This window comes from Anneissia japonica, unplaced genomic scaffold (assembly GCF_011630105.1).
Source record: "Anneissia japonica isolate Jap-2015-1 unplaced genomic scaffold, ASM1163010v1 scaffold287749_len374965_cov195, whole genome shotgun sequence".
NCBI lineage: Eukaryota > Metazoa > Echinodermata > Crinoidea > Comatulida > Comatulidae > Anneissia > Anneissia japonica.
The window spans coordinates 297,161-298,733 of NW_022737310.1; the positions used below are offsets into that span (position 1 = coordinate 297,161).

The following is a 1,573-nucleotide window of genomic DNA, read 5'->3' on the forward strand; positions in this document are numbered from 1 at the left end:
ATATATACATTATATATATATATATATATATATATATAAAGCAATCATTTCATATTTTATTCTAATTTAGTAGGCCTATACATTCTTTTTTACAATTAGGCCTACGAGATAATACGCATTTCAGTAGTAAAGATAGAATCTTTCAATTTTAAAATACAGCTTTTGAGTCATCTGAGTATTTAAGTATAGGCCTAATATAATACGCCTAAAGAAAACTTCGTATAATACCATCGAATTGCTGTTTCATTTAACCATAACACGGGCCTTATATACAAGTTATTTAGGTCCATGGAATGGTTTTAGTTCGAGACCGATAGTTAGTACAATTAGTAGCAATTGTACTGTATTTCGTCAGATAGGCCTAGGCCTAATCTACCAGGTGAATTGATAATGATAATGTTTTCGAACCAATTTTGATCGCTAGGATGAAATGAAAGCCTCGTCATCTTCTTTGTGCATTGTGGACGCCGGGTGAAATCCATATGTTCAACGACATATTAATATTTTTCAACGCTTAAAATAATGCGCCGGATTGCTAGCAACTTTAAACAAGAATCTTATTATATTTAGTTTATTAGGAGGAGTTTTGTGCATTATAATATGAGGTAAATATATATCATTTCTTACATTATTGTATAAAATTCGTTAATTTCGTTGTAGATATTAAATATTAACGTTATAGGGTTGAGAATTTTAACACATGTATATATCTATTCAGAATAAGTATAGCTATGGTTGATTTAACATGTTCCACCCATATGCTTACCCCTAGTCCTACTGCCCTTTTTCTTGTTACCATTGGCCTGTTGGTCACCGTTTTCGTCGTGTCCGATTGCTTGACTATTTTGATGTTGGTTAGGTTGTTGTAATTGTTGTTGGGCTTGTTGTTGCTCCTCATCGTTCGAAGCTAAGCCAACTGTCCTTAGCTCGATATGAGCGTTCTCTTGGTCGTGCACTATTTCCATCGAATCTCTTAATTTTGTGCCTTTTGCCTAAAATGTTTAGCCTGCTTGGATAGGTTTGTCGTCGTTAATTTCACACTTTTCGACGAGACACTAGCAGTCTAGCGCGAAATGCAGCTATCTAGACCAAACTCGAATCGCATTTGGTTTTATAATAATACAATATACAGCGCACACTCGATTAGCGCAGCTCATTTGCATACCAATAGCCTACCTATTTCATATATCCAACAACCAACCGTGAATTTCATAATTGGACCGAAAATTCTTTTCATAATTTGTTTTGTTTCTTTAGTTATTTTGTTACGGTTTCGTAGAGATTTAGTTGATTTAATGCAGACCATGGAAGCAGCTTGCTAAGTAAGAAGAATGGATAGGTTGAAAGAAAAACCCACCATTGGCGTCGGTACTATTGTTCTCCATTGTACCAGCCTACCGGCTGTGAAACGACTGGTCACGAAATCTATAATTTTTCTTCAAAATCGCGAAAAACCGAATTTTTCGATAGAGTGAACACAGCATCCTGTGAGCTATGACATTAGTGAAAATACTGTCTAATTATGATCCAACGAAAGGAGAGAGTTGCCATATTTGTCTTTGTGTTTCACAGA

At 35.0% G+C, this 1,573-nt stretch overlaps 1 protein-coding gene across 1 annotated transcript in view; it reads right to left on the reverse strand.

Annotated features, from left to right (window-relative positions):
- The window catches only part of LOC117117300 (paired box protein Pax-6-like), a 21,097-nt gene extending 20,006 nt beyond the window's left edge, over positions 1–1,091 (reverse strand). The window contains exon 1 of the mRNA XM_033261558.1: positions 767–1,091. Within this exon, the coding sequence (XP_033117449.1) occupies positions 767–965 (199 nt within the window). The 5' untranslated portion in view covers positions 966–1,091. The remainder of the gene's footprint in view (positions 1–766) is intronic.
- Positions 1,092–1,573: the final 482 nt, after the last annotated feature.